The sequence below is a fragment of the Oncorhynchus mykiss genome, chromosome 15, assembly GCF_013265735.2.
Source record: "Oncorhynchus mykiss isolate Arlee chromosome 15, USDA_OmykA_1.1, whole genome shotgun sequence".
Taxonomy (NCBI): domain Eukaryota; kingdom Metazoa; phylum Chordata; class Actinopteri; order Salmoniformes; family Salmonidae; genus Oncorhynchus; species Oncorhynchus mykiss.
In genome coordinates this window covers 59,223,157-59,240,218 of record NC_048579.1, presented here as the reverse complement: position 1 = coordinate 59,240,218, position 17,062 = coordinate 59,223,157, and the positions used below count along the sequence as shown (strand labels likewise).

At 39.8% G+C, this 17,062-nt stretch overlaps 1 protein-coding gene across 1 annotated transcript; it reads right to left on the bottom strand.

Annotated features, from left to right (window-relative positions):
• Positions 1-1,401: 1,401 nt before the first annotated feature.
• On the bottom strand, positions 1,402-10,379 carry LOC110490459 (NADH-cytochrome b5 reductase 3). The gene is made up of 9 exons (XM_021563858.2): positions 10,224-10,379; positions 9,013-9,138; positions 5,239-5,311; positions 3,741-3,847; positions 3,526-3,655; positions 3,234-3,317; positions 3,056-3,141; positions 2,863-2,962; positions 1,402-2,664 (listed from the first exon to the last, which is right to left on the bottom strand). Exons 1-9 carry the CDS (start codon positions 10,242-10,244, stop codon positions 2,492-2,494), a joined length of 900 nt encoding a protein of 299 aa, XP_021419533.1. The 5' UTR covers positions 10,245-10,379; the 3' UTR covers positions 1,402-2,491.
• Positions 10,380-17,062: the final 6,683 nt, after the last annotated feature.

Genomic DNA, 17,062 nt, shown 5'->3' with positions numbered 1-17,062 from the left:
AGCGAGAATAAAGGCGACTTTCGAGTAGTAAGACATGTGTAAAAGCAACCGATACCATTAATAAGGGGCTAGAAGCGTCTTATATGGTGAGCTACCGAGTGACTAGGACAGGCAAACTCCATACTATTGTGGAGGACTTAATTCTTCCTGTTGCTGCGGATATGGCTGGGACAATGCCTTCATCAAACAACATTGTTTCCCGACGCATCAGTGACACGGCAGGAGATGTTTTGAAACATTTACTGCTTTGCATACAAGCCAGGAATTAAATGCGTTACAGCTGGATGAGTCGACAGACGTGACGGGCCTGGCACAGCTGGTATATATATATATATGTCCGTTACGTTTATGGGGGGTCAATTAAGGGACTCTCCGCAACTATATTTAATGTGCAGGACAAAATTGAGGATATGATTAATAAGCTCTTTTCTGTCTGCATTAAGGACAACACACAGGTCTTTCCATCATTGTATGATTTTTTTTGTGTGCAAATGTGATATGGCAAAGCACCTGAGTGAGTTGGGTGCGCAATTACGCAGGTACTTTCCCGAAACGGACGACACAAACAACTTGATTCGTTATCACTCTCATGCCCTGCTTCCAGTCCACTTACCAATATCTGGAAAAGAGAGCCTCACTGAAATTTCAACAAGTGGTTCTATGAAAATGTAATTTAATCAGAAGCCACTGCCAGATTTCTGGATAGGGCAGTGCTCAGAGTTTATTGCCTTGGCAAATCACGCTGTTAAGACTTTGCAACCACATACCTATGTGAGAGTGGATTCTCGGCCCCCACTAGCATAAACTAAATACAGGCACAGACTGTTTGGAAAAGTATTTAAGACAGAGACTCCACTACAACCCAACATTGCAGAGTTATGTACATCCTTTCAAGCACACCATTCTCATTAAACTGTGGTGAGTTATTCACAATGAACAAATAAAGTTTTATATGTAAGAGTAAAGTGATTGATTATATTGTCACTTCCCACGAGCCGCGTTGTGACAAACTCACTCACATGTTTAATAAATGTATCGTAAGTGTGTGGCGGGCTTACAATGATGGCAAAAAAAACAATGCATGTCCACAGTGAAAGTTGCACCCCTGAAAATAGGATTTGAACCCACAACCTCTTCTGATTGAATACAAACAGCCACTACAATGCTTCACATTGTATTTGTTCAACCTGGCAACTAGAGAACTGCCAGATTCAAGGCTGTGCTTAGATCTTTTCACATCCTGATGTGATTGGTCAAAAGACCAATTTGTAATTAAAAAAATATATCCCAGAATTGGGCTGTCTGTAAGCGCAGCCTAAGGTGCCGATCCTAACTTGGTGACTTAAGTGGTGGGAGGAGTCATTGCTTGGTGGTAACCACAGCCATTTCTTACAGACTAAACCAACTGATTGCATTTTATTGGTCTCACTGTATATAACAAACATGTTGCATAAAGAAACCGTAATTCAAGTCATGTAACTTGCTTACTTGTCCTTACATTTAAGCACATGGAAATACTTCCGTAACAGCTTCAAGATATCCTATCTTTTAGTAGTCACACAATGAGAATCTTTCTGCAACAATATGGAATAGGTACATCAATGTGCAAAGTTACACAACACTTTGGAATAATTTGCAGTGGAAGCAAAGTAAGCAGTATTATGGTCATGTCTTCAGCTGTGCATACAAAAACAAGAATTACTTTACCAAAGGATGGCAATTGCGAAGGCACTCGAGTCAAGTTACAACTATACTGAACAAAAAAAATATAAACAATGTGTTGGTTTCATGAGCTGAATTGAAAGATCCCATAAATGTTCCAGGTGCACAAAAAGCTGATTTTCATTTTCTGTACAAATTTGTTAACCAGTACATCCCTGTTAGTGAGCATTTCTCCTTTCCAAGATAATCCATACACCTAACAGGTATGGCATATCAAGAAGATGATTAAAGAGCATGATCATTACGGTGCACCTTGTGCTGGGGACAATAAAAGGCCATGAGTATGTCTTTAACAAAGCCCTTTCGTGGGGGGAAAAAAAACTCATTCTGATTGAATCCCAGGCCCACCCGTGCCCAGTCATGTGAAATCTATAGATTAGGGCATAATTTAAATTAACTGATTACCTACCTCCGATGAACTGTAACTCAGTAAAATGTTTGAAGTTGTTGCATGTTGCATTTATATTTTGTTCAGTACACAAGTATCTGGTTGTCACAATTAGTTTGACAGGAGGAACTTCTACTCCCCCAACTACCAGTGATTCAATTCAGAATGATAAACCTGTTGATCAACAGAAAATGCTTTGGACACCACTCATTTCAGGATTCTGTTTTAGAAATTGAGGCACAACAAATTACAGAAAATGGTCCACACTAATTCTGCTGAAGGATGAACAAAATGATTTCAATAGATGATCAAGCAGGTTTTTATAAATGTTGGGTGTGGCTGATCATTGAGCCCTGGGGAACCCCTCCCCCGGGGTGGCTTCTAAAAGGTGAACCTCCGGCTGCTGGCATGGCCCACTTTGTCCAGGTTGGGGTTACAGGCAAACTGGATCATGGGAGGCGGTCCGCACAGGAGGATGAGAGTGTCGTCTCCAGGGGGTGGAAGGTGATCCCTCACCATGTCTTCACTGATGAAGCCTTGGCTGTACTCCCACTCTGATGAGCAAAAAGACATTAAAGTTTAAGTCACTCCGGACCAGACAAGATTCTTACTTCTTAGCGTTCTCAATCTTTGAACCGTCTGTTCGGCCTTTAAATGGTTTTTATTGACACTTCAACAGGGCAAACAAACATTAATTACCTATATTAGATCATGTTCATTGAAACATAATAGAAGTTATGGGCATCTCTTACTCTCAGGAGCCCTGTCCAGGGTGAACCATAGCTTGAATCGGGTTGGATGATTAGCTGCGATCTCCTCCAACTCCGGTCGAAGCAAGATGTCCTTCTCAGTCTGAGGGAGAATAGGATAGAGAAGGTATTAGAACTACTAGCCCATGTTAGAACATTAGATTCAATCCAGATGAAGAAAGTGGCATAAACTCACCTGGTTGGCAAAAAGCAGGTGACACACAGTCTGGTCCTGGGGATCCTTCATTATAGCTGTGATGATCTGCAGCATGGGAGTGATTCCTGAGGGAACAGGAGCCAATAGAACACATGTCAACCATTCACAGATGGCCATTCTGCTATGTACAGATTGAGCATGGTGGCTTTTGTTTTACCAGTCCCTCCTGCGATCATGCCCACTTTCTTGGAGGTTTTGATCACAGGCTCCGCCTTTTTTTCTGCCTTGATGGCAAAAGCCCCTGTTGAAACACCCAGTAAACAAACCAATTTAGTAAAGGAGTGGTTTGCATGCACTTCTTCACCATTGACCTAACTCAGAGCAGTGACCACTAACCACTTTAGAAACATTTTCAGCCAAGGACTAAATAATACATAACAGGATATTACGTGATAGTTGTCCCTGTATCTACCACACAGTGGCAATGTCGGGCAAATGGGATGACTCACCGTTTCCTTGGTAGACCAGCAGGCCGCTGGGCCCTCTGAAATCAATTGTGTCGCCAATCCGGAGGCTCTCCAAGTACTGACTCATCTTCCCACCTTCAGGAAACTTTGGATTAACGTTCTTGTAGTAAATCTGGGAAGCAGGAAGAACATTTGTTGGGAAAACTGGTTGAGGTTGAATTATAGTACTCAGAAAGCGCCTTCGATGATTTGTGTACCTTGACTACCAGGTCTACAAAGCCTACGTCGTCGTCACTAGACACAGGTGTGTACGGTCTGACCACCAGGACTCCATCTGGCTTGGCAGACAGGTATATGTGTTGCCCTGGGAACAAAAACACAGTCAAAGTATGGTGGCCACTTAAAATGAAGAGTAGTCGTGATAGTGCGAAGACAACACTACGAACAGATACATTTTTATACACTGCTCAAAAAAATAAAGGGAACACTTAAACAACACAATGTAACTCCAAGTCAATCACACTTCTGTGAAATCAAACTGTCCACTTAAGAAGCAACACTGACAATAAATTTCACATGCTGTTGTGGAAATGGAATAGACAACAGGTGGAAATTATAGGCAATTAGCAAGACACCCCCAATAAAGGAGTGGTTCTGCAGGTGATAACCAGACCACTTCTCAGTTCCTATGCTTCCTGGCTGATGCAGCTCATCCAGGAAGGCACATCAATGCAAGCTGTGGCAAGAAGGTTTGCTATGTCTGTCAGCGTAGTGTCCAGAGCATGGAGGCGCTACCAGGAGACAGGCCAGTACATCAGGAGACGTGGAAGAGGCCGTAGGAGGGCAACAACCCAGCAGCAGGACCGCTACCTCCGCCTTTGTGCAAGGAGGAGCAGGAGGAGCACTGCCAGAGCCCTGCAAAATTACCTCTAGCCTGCAACATCCTCCAGCATGACCGGTTTGGCGGTGGGTCAGTCATGGTGTGGGGTGGCATTTCTTTGGGGGGGCCGCACAGCCCTCCATGTGTTCGCCAGAGGTAGCCTGACTGCCGTTAGGTACAGAGATGAGATCCTCAGACCCCTTGTGAGACCATATGCTGGTGCAGTTGGCCCTGGGTTCCTCCTAATGCAAGACAATGCTAGACCTCATGTGGCTGGAGTGTGTCAGCAGTTCCTGCAAGAGGAAGGCATTGATGCTATGGACTGGCCCGCCCGTTCCCCAGACCTGAATCCAATTGAGCACATCATGTCTCGCTCCATCCACCAACGCTACGCTGCACCACAGACTGTCCAGGAGTTGGCGGATGCTTTAGTCCAGGTCTGGGAGGAGATCCCTCAGGAGACCATCCGCCACCTCAGCAGCATGCCCAGGCGTTGTAGGGATGCCACACACACTACTGAGCCTCATTTTGACTTGTTTTAAGGACATTACATCAAAGATGGATCAGCCTGTAGTGTGGTTTTCCACTTTAATTTTGAGTGTGAGTCCAAATCCAGACCTCCATGGGTTGATAAATGTTGATTTCCATTGATCATTTTGTGTGATTTTGTTGTCAGCACATTCAACTATGTAAAGAAAAAGTATTTAATATGAATATTTCATTCATTCAGATCTAGGATGTGTTATTTTAGTGTTCCCTTTATTTTTTTGAGCAGTGTATGATTTCAGATTCAGACCAGGATTACATTCAATGTTATACTATAGTCCAATAGTGTTTTTATACAAATGCTGAAATCATCAATTGAATGTACTCACCAATGGGTAGCCCAAGGACATGATCATTCTCCCGCAGGGCAAAACGGAATTTCCTTGTGTCATGACTGATGATCTGTGAGAACACAGAATTTCACAGCTCCAGAAACACTGACATGATACAGATCCTTCAAACGCAACTCTGGACCTCAGTTATGCGTTTTTTTCCATTGTTTCCCTCTAATCAGGGCTATATTTAGACCTGGGACACCAGGTGTATGCAATTAATTATCAATTAGAACAGAAAACAAGCAGGCTCCAGACCTCATAGGGTAAGAGTGATGGTCGCCTCGCTTCGCGTTCTTAGGAAACTAGCAGTATTTTTATTTTGTCTTATTACATACAGCCGGGAGGAACTATTGGATATAAGAGCAACGTCAACTCACCAACAAAACGACCAGGAATACGACTTTCCCGAAACGGATTCTCTGTTTGGATCACCACCTAGGACAATGGATCGGATCCCAGTAGACAACCCAAAACAGCGCCGCAGAAGGGGCAGACGGAGCAGTCTAGTGGTCAGGCTCCGTAGATAGGCACATCGCTCCCTAGTATACTACTCGCCAATGTCCAGTCTCTTGACAACAAGGTAGACGAAATCCGAGCAAGGGTTGCCTTCCAGAGAGACAGAGAATGTGACGTTCTCTGTTTCACGGAAACATGGCTCACTCGGGATACGTAGAGTCGGTACAGCCACCCGGTTTCTTCACGCATCGCGCCGACCGAAACAAGCACCTCTGGTAAGAAGAAGGGCGGGGGTGTATGCCTTACGATTAGCGAGTTATGGTGTGATCATAACAACCTACAGGAACTCAAGTCCTTTTGTTCACCTGACCTAGAATTCCTTATAATCAAATGCCGACCGCATTGTCTACCAAGAGAATTCTCTTCGATTATAAATCACAGCCGTGATTATAAATCAAGGACAACAACCACGACCAAGCCACTGCCTGTTCACCCCGCTATCATCCAGACGGCGAGGTCAGTACAGATGCATCAAAGCAGGGACCGAGAGACTGAAAAACAGCTTCTAACTCAAGGCCAGACTATTAAAACAGCCATCACTAACATCGTGTGGCTGCTGCCAACATACTGACGCAACTCTAGGCACTTTAATAATGGAAACATTTATGTAATAAATGTATCACTTGCCCCTTTATACAATGTTTACATACCCACTCATCTCATATGTATATATTGTACTCTATACCATCTTGCCAATGCCGTTCGGCCATCACTCATACATATATTTATATGTACATATTCTTATTCATTCCTTTACACTTGTGTGTATAAGGTAGTTGTGAAATTGTTAGATTACGTGTTAGATATTACTGCACAGTCAGAACTAAAAGCACAAGCATTTCACTACACTCACATTAACATCTGCTAACCATGTATGTGACCAATAACATTTGATTACCCCTGATATAGATAAACCACACACTTGACTGACTGTTAGCCTTGATCCACAGTAGCAGTCTGTACAAGAACAATGACTTCAAACTATAATCCAGACTGGTTGCATATTGACCTCTGCACTAAATGGAGAAACCTGCAGTCTGTAGCAATGCAGCAGCTGCCCAGCCCAAGTCCTAAAGGGCTTGTGACACAGACCAGCCTAACTTATGTGTTTGGTCTTTGTGCAGTTCCAGTAATGGTAAGGGGCATTTCCACAGTAACAGAGTGATGCTGAGACTCAAAACAACAATTACAAAATTAAACAAAGCATAGAACTCAGTGCAGATTCAACGCTTGGTAACAGAATGACAGTTAGTGCGATCAATATGTTACCAAACACTGCATCTGCACTGATCAAGTAAATGTGTTTCTTGGGTGTGGAACTTGTTAAAAGTAGTCACTATACATAGTTGTATGGTTTGATTCACTTTGCAATCATTGGTTTTTAATTTGACATAAATGTTAGTGAAAAATCTGAGTCTGAGCATCACTCGGTTTCATGGAATTGCCCCAAGTCTTCCTAGAACAGCACTGGGCATCCCAGATCAAACATGTCTTCTGTAGTCACAATTGTTACTCATTATTTCTTAGTCCAGCTTGTTTCATTCACTCTATTACAGTGCCTTGCGAAAGTATTCGGCCCCCTTGAACTTTGTGACCTTTTGCCACATTTCAGGCTTCAAACATAAAGATATAAAACTGTATTTTTTTGTGAAGAATCAACAACAAGTGGGACACAATCATGAAGTGGAACGACATTTATTGGATATTTCAAACTTTTTTAACAAATCAAAAACTGAAAAATTGGGCGTGCAAAATTATTCAGCCCCTTTACTTTCAGTGCAGCAAACTCTCTCCAGAAGTTCAGTGAGGATCTCTGAATGATCCAATGTTGACCTAAATGACTAATGATGATAAATACAATCCACCTGTGTGTAATCACGTCTCCGTATAAATGCACCTGCACTGTGATAGTCTCAGAGGTCCGTTAAAAGCGCAGAGAGCATCATGAAGAACAAGGAACACACCAGGCAGGTCCGAGATACTGTTGTGAAGAAGTTTAAAGCCGGATTTGGATACAAAAAGATTTCCCAAGCTTTAAACATCCCAAGGAGCACTGTGCAAGCGATAATATTGAAATGGAAGGAGTATCAGACCACTGAAAATCTACCAAGACCTGGCCGTCCCTCTAAACATTCAGCTCATACAAGGAGAAGACTGATCAGAGATGCAGCCAAGAGGCCCATGATCACTCTGGATGAACTGCAGAGATCTACAGCTGAGGTGGGAGACTCTGTCCATAGGACAACAATCAGTCGTATATTGCACAAATCTGGCCTTTATGGAAGAGTGGCAAGAAGAAAGCCATTTCTTAAAGATATCCATAAAAAGTGTCGGTTAAAGTTTGCCACAAGCCACCTGGGAGACACACCAAACATGTGGAAGAAGGTGCTCTGGTCAGATGAAACCAACATTGAACTTTTTGGCAACAATGCAAAACGTTATGTTTGGCGTAAAAGCAACACAGCTCATCACCCTGAATACACTATCCCCACTGTCAAACATGGTGGTGGCAGCATCATGGTTTGGGCCTGCTTTTCTTCAGCAGGGACAGGGAAGATGGTTAAAATTGATGGGAAGATGGATGGAGCCAAATACAGGACCATTCTGGAAGAAAACCTGATGGAGTCTGCAAAAGACCTGAGACTGGGACGGAGATTTGTCTTCCAACAAGATAATGATCCAAAACATAAAGCAAAATCTACAATGGAATGGTTCAAAAATAAACATATCCAGGTGTTAGAATGGCCAAGTCAAAGTCCAGACCTGAATCCAATCGAGAATCTGTGGAAAGAACTGAAAACTGCTGTTCACAAATGCTCTCCATCCAACCTCACTGAGCTCGAGCTGTTTTGCAAGGAGGAATGGGAAAAAATTCAGTCTCTCGATGTGCAAAACTGATAGACATACCCCAAGCGACTTACAGCTGTAATCACAGCAAAAGGTGGCGCTACAAAGTATTAACTTAAGGGGGCTGAATAATTTTGCACGCCCAATTTTTCAGTTTTTGATTTGTTAAAAAAGTTTGAAATATCCAATAAATGTCGTTCCACTTCATGATTGTGTCCCACTTGTTGTTGATTCTTCACAAAAAAATACAGTTTTATATCTTTATGTTTGAAGCCTGAAATGTGGCAAAAGGTCTCAAAGTTCATGGGGGCCGAATACTTTCGCAAGGCACTGTATATTAATAATGTGAACATGGTTTCACCACAGTACAGTAATAATAAGCTGATCACAACACTGAATTCTTACCTCTTTATCTATCAGCTTTAATGCATATTTGATGTTGGGGTCCTCTAGGGTGATGGCAGGTTTCTTCTTTGAGAGGAAGAGGCTCAGGATGAGGTTGATGATGTTGTCGATACTGCTCCGAATGAGCTGCGGAGATGGGAAAGGAAGGTTTGCCTTTTCAGTCAAAGTTATTGTGGAAATAAGGATGTTGATCTTCACAATGTTGAACATTGCAAAGACTGCTGCCATGATTGGGAGGGGGAAATTACAGACCGTACCAACATAAAACAGGTGTTTAACAGTCACTAGGATATACCCTATTTTTGTACTTATATGCAATGCATCAGTCAGTGTGCAATTACACCTAACTTTACATAAATAGTTTAGTCATTATGGATAGGCGCAATGCTTCCCTAAAATTAGGAGAGTGGTCATGTCAGAGGAACTATCCCCAAGCAGCATAAGGCACTGCATCTCAGTGCAAGAAGCGTCACTACAGTCCCTTGTTCGATTCCAGGCTGTATCACATCCGACCGTGATTGAGAGTCCCATAGGCCTGCGCACAATTGGCCCAGCGTCGCCCGGGTTTGTCCTTCATTGTAAATAATAATTTGTTCTTCACTAACTTGCCTAATTAAAAAAAGGTTAAATAAAAAAAATTGGACCAAACTGCTGCGCTCACCGCTGTTCGATAGCTAGTAGCTAGCTAACTTAACGACAGGGTAACTTAGAGCCACAGTGGCGTGCGCTCCTTTGACACATGTGCAGATATCTCCATGCTTGCTATTTTGATCAGAAATTAAGCCGAGTGTCAATCACGTAAACTAGGTAGCTAACTTCCTAGCTCCATAACAAATAAACCACTGCGAATAGAGAGGGTTAGTTGGCAAGTTGCATGACAAGCTAGCTTCTAGCTAAACGCCCAAACATCTCAATAACCAAAGCGTTTGCTTTGCCTCTTATCAAGTTAGCTAGTTACAATGACAGTTTACTATAAACACACCATATGACTTACTACAGTTACGATGGATTGCAAACATGATGGTTCACGACGAAGATTTTTTACTAGCTACACTATAGTCTACAGTACTAGTTAGCCAACCAAAACTACTAGCTAACTTGCTACTGTTCGCTATAGATTCCACCTTGTGCACTGTCAAATCGCAAAACTGTAGCTGAGCCTAAGCAATGTAAAAAATATAATATTTAGATAGCTGGCAACTAATACTTACCCCAATGATGTAAGAGAGCATCTTGTTTTTGGCACCTAACAAGGCAACAGCGAAACGTATGTTCTCCGAGGACAAACCGTCGCACTGTCAAAGTACTGACTCGGAGGCTTTCAAGGCAGCTGGGAACTCGAAAAAGGTCAAATCATGACGTAGGTGATCTTCAGGTCGGAAGGCCGGAGTTCAAGAAAGAGGCCCGAATTCCGAGTTGGTTGACCGTTCAAAACTATTTTTCCCACTGTGTTTTAAAAAAAACCCGCACTTTCCCAGTTGTCTTGAAACCACTGAAGTCGTAAGACGGAGACTTTTGAGTTCCCATTTGTTTTGAACGCGGCACAAGTTCACGGTCGTTTTGAACGCGTCATAAGTAATTAGCGCTCAACTTCTGAAGTTCGAAACACGCTTTTCAAAATAAGAGTCCATGCACGCCCCATGACTTTGCATGAAAACTTCTTTGATCATGCCTGTGGCTACAATGAATGAAATCGCGTTTGATGCTGAATAGCCATTGTAAATGGCAATTCCGCCACTTTTCAACCTTGTATTCGTTATATTCAGCACCAAACTAGACCTACATATGTGAATATGATCTGTCATGTTAAAAAGATGAGAACCAAGGTCGTAAGAAATGCTTCTCAGTGACATCACCGTGAAGGATTAAAAGTAAAAAGAAACGGCGATTTTTCAAGACCTGCAACGAGTTTCTAGCCAGAGGGTATGTTCTTTCTCCCCAAGTCACCACGAATCTCATAGGGTTTGAAATCAGTGTTTTAAAAATGTTTTAATTTTTGTTGATGTCATCTGGTAGAACTTTTAACTATTTGTTTTCTACAGAACATAGGAATATACCGTTTTCACATATTTAGACACTGGTATTGTGCTGGAGATAATGAAAATGAGGTTGAAAAGTGGTGGAATTGCCATTAAAGCTATGTTGATTAATTTGATGGAAATTTCTAATGATTCTATCCTACAGATATGTATGGAGCCAATTGATATATTAGTCCAGTCCAGTACATGGCAGCAAAGACTCGTGTATATCAGGGCCTTTAAAAGTCAATGGATGGCCTGGGCTGATATAGAGTGCACTGCATGCATTTAGAAAAACTATGTAAGCAAATGATGATAAATAGTACACTTATAAAGGTTTTAATCGAATTGTTTGAATTAAATAGTACGTGTTACCTGATACTTTGATGGACAAGCCACCATTCTAACAGTGGGACAGCAGTAACAACATTCATACTTCACTCCAAATGCCCAAGTCTTCGTAGTGAAGAATGTCATGCAGAAATCATTGTATAAAAACGGTCTTGTGTCTCCATCTTGTGGAGAGAGCTGTGATATGCAAGGTCTTCGTAGGGTTGGGTAGATTACTTTCTTAGTAACATAACTTTTGGATTACTCAAACACGGTAACGTTATCTGATTACTTTCAGTAACTTCTGGATTATGTTACCCTTAAGAGGCATTAGAAGAAAACAATTATCCATCAAACGCATTTGGAGTGTCATCATAGTGGTCGCTGACTTGTGGTCAGATTCGCTCAGGTGGAACAAACTTAAACTTGTGCCTTTTTTCAATGTTGAATTGAATGTCATTGAGAAAACAGAAAGGTGTAATAATGTTTTTTTCTCATTGTTAACATCCTTTCTGAATTTAAAAGTGATCCAAGAAGTCATCTCTAATCTGATTACAATATTTTAGTTGGTAACCTAACTGATTTTTTAACGTAATCAGATTACATAAAAAACTCTGACAGCAGGAGCCAAGAATATACTCTGTGATTTTGCCAACTACAGAGGAGTAGACTAGAGTGGCTCAGAGGTTAAGGCTGGTGTCCCAGGTTTATTATAGTTGACTTATTACAGTTGAGTTACACTGAGTGTACAAAACATTAAGAACACCTTTCTTATATTGAATTGCATGTTGACTCCATTGCTTCCCCTCTCAGAACCTAGGCAAATTTCAACAACACTTGAATTCAACACTGGGTGAACAGGGAGTACAGGAGGGTTCTGGATACACACCCCTGGGGGACCCCGTGTAGAGGATCTGTGTTGCCTACCCTCACCACCTGGAGTCGGCCCGTCAGGAAATATAGGACCCAGTTGCACAGAGAGGAGTTCAGACTCTGAGCTTAGTGACATCTTGAAACAAGTGGGGACGACAGGCTGGGATAGGGAGAGTATGAAAATGTCCATAAAAGAGCCAGCTGGTCTGTGCATGCTCTGAACTAGGCAATATGATATGAGCCTTCGCTAGAATGGCAATGGTTGTTAAGAAAAGCATTGTTAAGAATTGTTCTTGAACCTTCAAGATAGAAATGCTACCAATAGTAATTTACAGAAACTCGTTATAAATGATCAAGTCATCCATGATTCACCAAATTACATTTTGAAAGAAGAAGCAAAATGTTTTAAGTATATGTGTTCTTTATAATAATATATGACAATTGCTTGAAACAATTGAACATTATGAAACATCAAAGATACCAGGCCTGGTCTTCATAGCAGATTTCTATATAAATGCCTGGATGACTTTCATTTTGGTGAATCTCTTATACAACGGGTTAAAGTTGTGTAAAGCAACCCCAGATGTCAAATAGTAAATAATGGTTACTTCTCAGAAAGTTTTGAGCTTTTAAGAGAAGTAAACCAAAGCTGTCCGTTGTCTCCATATCTATTTATTAAGGCCATTAAAATGCTAGCTATAAAAATGAGATCCAACAAGAACATCAAGGGGTTAGAAATCCAGGGGACAAAACAAAAGTATCGATATATGCCGATGACTCAAGTTTTTTCTTAAGTCCGCAATCTGGATTCCTGCCCTGTCTTATTGAAGATCTTGATCACTTTTCTAGCCTCTCTGAACTAAAACCTAATTATGATCGGTGTACCATATTATGTATGGGATCGTTAAAAGACACCGTGTTTACACTACCCTGTAGTTTATGGATTAACACATTGATTAACTCATTGGTCCTATCACAGTTTATTTACTTACTAATGGCACCGCCTACTCCAGACGAATCGTTTTTTAAATTGTAATATTTCATTTGATTTGGAATGCTAAACCAGACAAAATGAAACATCCTTATTTATATAATGAATATGAGTTTGTGGGGGCTAAAATGATGAAATATTAAAGCTTGAAACCTCTTACTAAAAGCTTCACTCATACATAAGTTATACTAAAACCCCAAATGCTTCTCCAGTAGATTATTAAGAAAGGCTCATCCTTTGTTCTCAAATGGACTTTTTGCCTTCATATAGATGACAACTTCTCATTACTGACCAATTGAAAATGACATTTTGTTTAAAGTATGGCCCTTTCTTAAACAAGCCATACAAAGCTGGTTACAATTTTATCCTCCGGAAAATATTACAACAAATGTTATAGTTAAACTCCAATATACTGATTAATCTAAAAAAAAAAAAAAACATTCTTTATGGAGAAAAAAAGGTATTATATTTATTATTAATGATATTATGAATAGAAACGGAGGGGTTATGTCACATATGCAGCCATCGAAAATATATGGGAATGTCTGCGCAATCAATATTTACAACCAACTGATTGCAGCATTACCACAATAATGGCAAGTGGAAAATGGAGAAGGTATGGAACTTATTTGCCTGTCAAATATTAAAGATACAAATTGGCTGATTTTCATTTGAAGATAATTTTTTTTGGACATCTGTGCCTTACAGGTTGAAAAATAAATGGGAAGAGATTTTCGATGTACAGATTCCATGGCACATGAACTGCTACAGAAAACAACACTTGAGTAAACACTTAGAGTTTTTACATTTAAATTATTACAGTGCCTTGCGAAAGTATTCGGCCCCCTTGAACTTTGCGACCTTTTGCCACATTTCAGGCTTCAAACATAAAGATATAAAACTGTATTTTTTTGTGAAGAATCAACAACAAGTGGGACACAATCATGAAGTGGAACGACATTTATTGGATATTTCAAACTTTTTTAACAAATCAAAAACTGAAAAATTGGGCGTGCAAAATTATTCAGCCCCCTTAAGCTAATACTTTGTAGCGCCACCTTTTGCTGCGATTACAGCTGTAAGTCGCTTGGGGTATGTCTCTATCAGTTTTGCACATCGAGAGACTGACATTTTTTCCCATTCCTCCTTGCAAAACAGCTCGAGCTCAGTGAGGTTGGATGGAGAGCATTTGTGAACAGCAGTTTTCAGTTCTTTCCACAGATTCTCGATTGGATTCAGGTCTGGACTTTGACTTGGCCATTCTAACACCTGGATATGTTTATTTTTGAACCATTCCATTGTAGATTTTGCTTTATGTTTTGGATCATTATCTTGTTGGAAGACAAATCTCCGTCCCAGTCTCAGGTCTTTTGCAGACTCCATCAGGTTTTCTTCCAGAATGGTCCTGTATTTGGCTCCATCCATCTTCCCATCAATTTTAACCATCTTCCCTGTCCCTGCTGAAGAAAAGCAGGCCCAAACCATGATGCTGCCACCACCATGTTTGACAGTGGGGATGGTGTGTTCAGCTGTGTTGCTTCTACACCAAACATAACGTTTTGCATTGTTGCCAAAAAGTTCAATTTTGGTTTCATCTGACCAGAGCACCTTCTTCCACATGTTTGGTGTGTCTCCCAGGTGGCTTGTGGCAAACTTTAAACGACACTTTTTATGGATATCTTTAAGAAATGGCTTTCTTCTTGCCACTCTTCCATAAAGGCCAGATTTGTGCAATATACGACTGATTGTTGTCCTATGTACAGAGTCTCCCACCTCAGCTGTAGATCTCTGCAGTTCATCCAGAGTGATCATGGGCCTCTTGGCTGCATCTCTGATCAGTCTTCTCCTTGTATGAGCTGAAAGTTTAGAGGGACGGCCAGGTCTTGGTAGATTTGCAGTGGTCTGATACTCCTTCCATTTCAATATTATCGCTTGCACAGTGCTCCTTGGGATGTTTAAAGCTTGGGAATTTTTTTTGTATCCAAATCCGGCTTTAAACTTCTTCACAACAGTATCTCGGACCTGCCTGGTGTGTTCCTTGTTCTTCATGATGCTCTCTGCGCTTTTAACGGACCTCTTAGACTATCACAGTGCAGGTGCATTTATACGGAGACTTGATTACACACAGGTGGATTGTATTTATCATCATTAGTCATTTAGGTCAACATTGGATCATTCAGAGATCCTCATTGAACTTCTGGAGAGAGTTTGCTGCACTGAAAGTAAAGGGGCTGAATAATTTTGCACGCCCAATTTTTCAGTTTTTGATTTGTTAAAAAAGTTTGAAATATCCAATAAATGTCGTTCCACTTCATGATTGTGTCCCACTTGTTGTTGATTCTTCACAAAAAAATACAGTTTTATATCTTTATGTTTGAAGCCTGAAATGTGGTAAAAGGTCGCAAAGTTCAAGGGGGCCGAATACTTTCGCAAGGCACTGTATATACAATTCTTGCCACCAACAGAATTCTATATATGTGGTGCATACAACATTCTCAGCTCTGTAGATTTTGCTGCGAAGAGACAGAATCACTAGATCATTTATTCTGGTATTGCACCTATGTAGCTTGTTTCTGGTCACAGGTTCAGGTATGGTTAAAAAAAATAGCTTATGTTTGGTAATGCATTATTGTTATGTGATTGCTTTATATAAAGGTAACATGTACAGTATGTAAAATGCGTATGCAAAATGTGTATGTAAAATGTATATACAAAATGTATATGTAAAATGTATATGCAAAATGTGCATGTAAAATGTATATGTAAAATGTGTATGTAAAATGTATATGCAAAATGTGCATGTAAAATGTATATGTAAAATGTGTATGTAAAATATATATGTAAAATGTATATGTAAAATGTATATGTAAAATGTGTATGTAAAATGCATATGTAAAATGTGTATGTAAAATGTATATGTAAAATGTGTATGTAAAATGTATATGTAAAATGTATATGCAAAATGTGCATGTAAAATGTATATGTAAAATGTGTATGTAAAATGTATATGTAAAATGTGTATGTAAAATGTATATGTAAAATGTGTATGTAAAATGTATATGTAACATGTGTATGTAAAATGTGTATGTAAAATGTGTATGTAAAATGTGTATGTAAAATGTATATTTAAAATGTGTATGTAAAATGTGTATGTAAAATGTGTATGTAAAATATATATGCAAAATGTGTATGTAAAATGTATATGTAAAATGTGTATGTAAAATGCATATGTAAAATGTGTATGTAAAATGTATATGTAAAATGTGTATGTAAAATGTGTATGTAAAATGTGTATGTAAAATGTGTATGTAAAATGTGTATGTAAAATGTGTATGTAAAATGTGTATGTAAAATGCGTATGTAAAATGCGTATGTAAAATGCGTATGTAAAATGCGTATGTAAAATGCGTATGTAAAATGCGTATGTAAAATGCGTATGTAAAATGCGTATGTAAAATGCGTATGTAAAATGCGTATGTAAAATGCGTATATAAAATGCATATGTAAAATGCATATGCAAAATGTATATGTAAAATGTGTATGTAAAATGTGTATGTAAAATGTATATGCAAAATGTGTATGCAAAATGTGTATGCAAAATGTGTATGTAAAATGTGTATGTAAAATGTGTATGCAAAATGTGCATGCAAAATGTGCATGCAAAATGTGCATGTAAAATGTGCATGTAAAATGTGTATGTAAAATGTGCATGTAAAATGTGTATGTAAAATGTGTATGTAAAATGCGTATGTAAAATGCGTATGTAAAATGCGTATGTAAAATGCGTATGTAAAATGCGTATGTAAAATGCGTATGTAAAATGCGTATGTAAAATGCG

Excerpts from the sequence above, each read along its gene's own strand:
- LOC110490459 (XM_021563858.2), bottom strand. The coding sequence starts at position 10,244 with ATGCTCTCTTACATCATTGGG. Across the intron at positions 9,139-10,223 it reads TGCTCTCTTACATCATTGGG|CTCATTCGGAGCAGTATCGA; the intron begins GTAAGTATTAGT and ends CCATCTCCGCAG. Across the intron at positions 3,142-3,233 it reads CATGATCGCAGGAGGGACTG|GAATCACTCCCATGCTGCAG; the intron begins GTAAAACAAAAG and ends CTGTTCCCTCAG.